This window comes from Malus domestica, chromosome 02 (assembly GCF_042453785.1).
Source record: "Malus domestica chromosome 02, GDT2T_hap1".
NCBI lineage: Eukaryota > Viridiplantae > Streptophyta > Magnoliopsida > Rosales > Rosaceae > Malus > Malus domestica.
The window spans coordinates 17,020,466-17,023,350 of NC_091662.1; the positions used below are offsets into that span (position 1 = coordinate 17,020,466).

General features: G+C 41.3%; 1 protein-coding gene across 1 annotated transcript; it reads right to left on the bottom strand.

Moving 5' to 3' along the window:
• Window positions 1-1,105: 1,105 nt before the first annotated feature.
• On the bottom strand, window positions 1,106-2,654 carry LOC139191321 (uncharacterized). Its single transcript, XM_070811986.1, has 3 exons — window positions 2,051-2,654; window positions 1,682-1,991; window positions 1,106-1,484 (listed from the first exon to the last, which is right to left on the bottom strand). Exons 1-3 carry the CDS (start codon window positions 2,652-2,654, stop codon window positions 1,106-1,108), a joined length of 1,293 nt encoding a protein of 430 aa, XP_070668087.1.
• Window positions 2,655-2,885: the final 231 nt, after the last annotated feature.

A 2,885-nucleotide genomic window follows, 5' to 3' on the forward strand; every position in this document is an offset into this window, starting at 1 on the left:
TTCAACTGTCTCGAAGCATAAGCAATCACCCTACCATGTTGCATTAATACACAATCTAAACCATTCAAAGAAGCATCACTGTAGACCTCAAAATTACCACTATCATCTAGGAGTGCTAAAACAGGTGCATGAGTGAGATAATACTTCAACTGCTGAAAACTTTGCTCACAATTATCATCCCACTCAAACTTAACATCCTTCCGAGTCAACCTCGTCAATGGTAAAGCAATCAATGAAAATTCCTTAACAAACCGTCTATAATAGCCTGCTAGGCCAAGAAAACTCCGTACCTCGGTGACGGTTCGAGGTTGCTCCCAATTCTCTACAACTGCCACTTTCTGAGATTACACTTGGATACCTTGAGCAGAAATAACATGTCCCAAAAATGCCACTTGATCCAACAAAATTGACATTTGCTAAACTTAGCATATAACTGGTGTTCCCTCAAACTTTTCAACACCAATTTAAGATGTCTAGCATGCTCAACCTTAGACTTAGAGTATACCAGCATATTGTCAATGAAGACAATAACAAATCTGGAATACTCGATTCATCAAATCCATAAAAGTTGCTGGTGCATTAGTTAACCCGAATGGCATCACAAGAAACTCATAATGACCATATCGAGTCCTGAATGCGGTCTTAGCGACATCTTCACTGTTAATCTTCAACTGGTAGTAACCAAACCTTAAGTCAATCTTAGAGAACACACAGGCACTTCGTAGTTGATCAAATAAATCATCTATAAGAGGCAATGGATAACGATTCTTAATGGTTACCTTATTCAATTGCCTGTAATCAATGCATAGTCTCAAAGTTCCGTCTTTCGTCCTCACAAATAAAACTGGAGCTCCCCAAGGTGAAGTACTAGGCTAAATAAAACCTTTATCCACTAATTCTTGCAACTGAACTTTCAATTCCTTTAATTCAGCAGGAGCCATTCTATAAGGAGTCAAAGATATAGGATTCGTACCTGGAAGTAGATCAATAACGAACTCCACATCTCTGTCTGGCGGCAATCCAGGCAAATCCTCAGGAAATACATCTGGAAAATACCTAACCACATGCACATCCTCCACACTACTAGCCGCATCATCGTTCAACATCACATGAGCCAAATATTCATGGCAGAAATAACACCATGCCTCACTCCGCTAGGTTCTCCTACAAATGTAACTTCAGGTAATCCAGGACGATGAAAAGTGATTGTCTTTCCATAACAATCTATCTTGGCACGATTATAGTGCAACCAATCAGTGCCTAAAATAACATCAAAATCCATAATATCTAACGGCATAAGATTAGCCGGCATAACATACTTCACCATCACTGGGCTTCCTGGATATACTCGATCTACAAAACATTTATCCCATCTAGGCATAGAAAACTCTAAATCATATCCTAGGGGTGTATGATAAGATTGCGTCACTTGAGCAAATGTATGAGAAATAACAGAATTCGTAGCACCACAATCAATCAATACTCTAGCAAAATGACCAAGAACATTTAACGTACCCATGATTAAATCAGGATTGTTCTGAGCATCTTACAGTGTCATGTTATGGATACGTCCCTAATTCTGTTGTCGTCTCCCATGACCTATGTTAGCATGAACACCACGTTCTTGTCTTGGCTGACCAAACTGCCTCGAATATCCTACACTGCTAGCAATAATCTCTACCTGCTGAGGCTGTCCCCCTTGGTACCATTGAGATCCACCGGCTGAATAAGGTTAATATGACATACAACCTCCCTGATACTGAGGGTCCTGAAAGTACTGATATTGTCATGAGGTATAAGGAGCGGCGTCACCCTGATAATGATAAGCACCTCATCGTCCAGTCTGGGCATAACCACTATATCCTGAAGCTTGCTAGGTTGGCGCAGGTGGTGGTAAGGAAGGCTGTTGGGGCATTTACTGATGATTCTGAAGGCATTGAGCAGTCCTATGACCCATCTATCCACAAGTGTAGCATCCACCGCTGCCTCTCCTACATTCCCCCAAAATGCCTATTATTACACCTACGACATAAAGGAGTATTGGATCCACCTGAACCACTTAAATATCTCTGCCTCTGAAATCTAGGGCCTCCAGTAAATCTACCACCTCTCATCTGCATATTAGAGCTCAAACCTCCACTAGAAGAGCTGGAACTGCCACCACTTCTCTTAAAATTGTGGGTCTTACGAGCTCCCTGAGATGTTTGCGCTTTACCTTTATCATCTCGCCTTAGGTTCACATTCTTTTCTTCCTCATCCTCACTTTCACAAGGCATGTTCTCTGAGTTCTCAATCTGCAGTAAAACCTCATAAAATTCCTGGTAAGTGGCACAGGGAGTCAATGTCGCTATAAAACGCCATTTCTCCTTAGTACCCAACCTGAAACGACGAAGCATCTCAACTGGATTAGCAGCAACCTCCGGATCATATCGAGACAAATCAGTGAACTTCCTATAGTACTCATTTGCTAACATCTTTCCTTGCTTCAAATGGGTAAACTCTTGTTTCTTGTGATCAATGTACTCATAAGGAATGAACCTTTTCCAATACAACTGTTTAAACACTTCCCAATCCGCTACAACCTCTGGTGTCATCTGATATGACTCATGTCTCCACCAGGATGTAGGCTCCGGACCCAAAAACCAAGTAGTCATCTTAACCCACCTATCAGGAGAAAGATTCCCCTGACTCTACATCACAAGGAAAGTCTTCTCAACATGATTAAGCCACTTCTTCACTCCCTCATGTCCTTCATTTCCCATCAAATGAGTTAGCTTTAGGTTATACACAGTCTCAAAAGGTGTCATTTAAGGAGGATGGAACGTAGACTGAATGACATTAACTATAACTTCTCCTAATTGAGCAATATCAGGGAAACTAGGCTC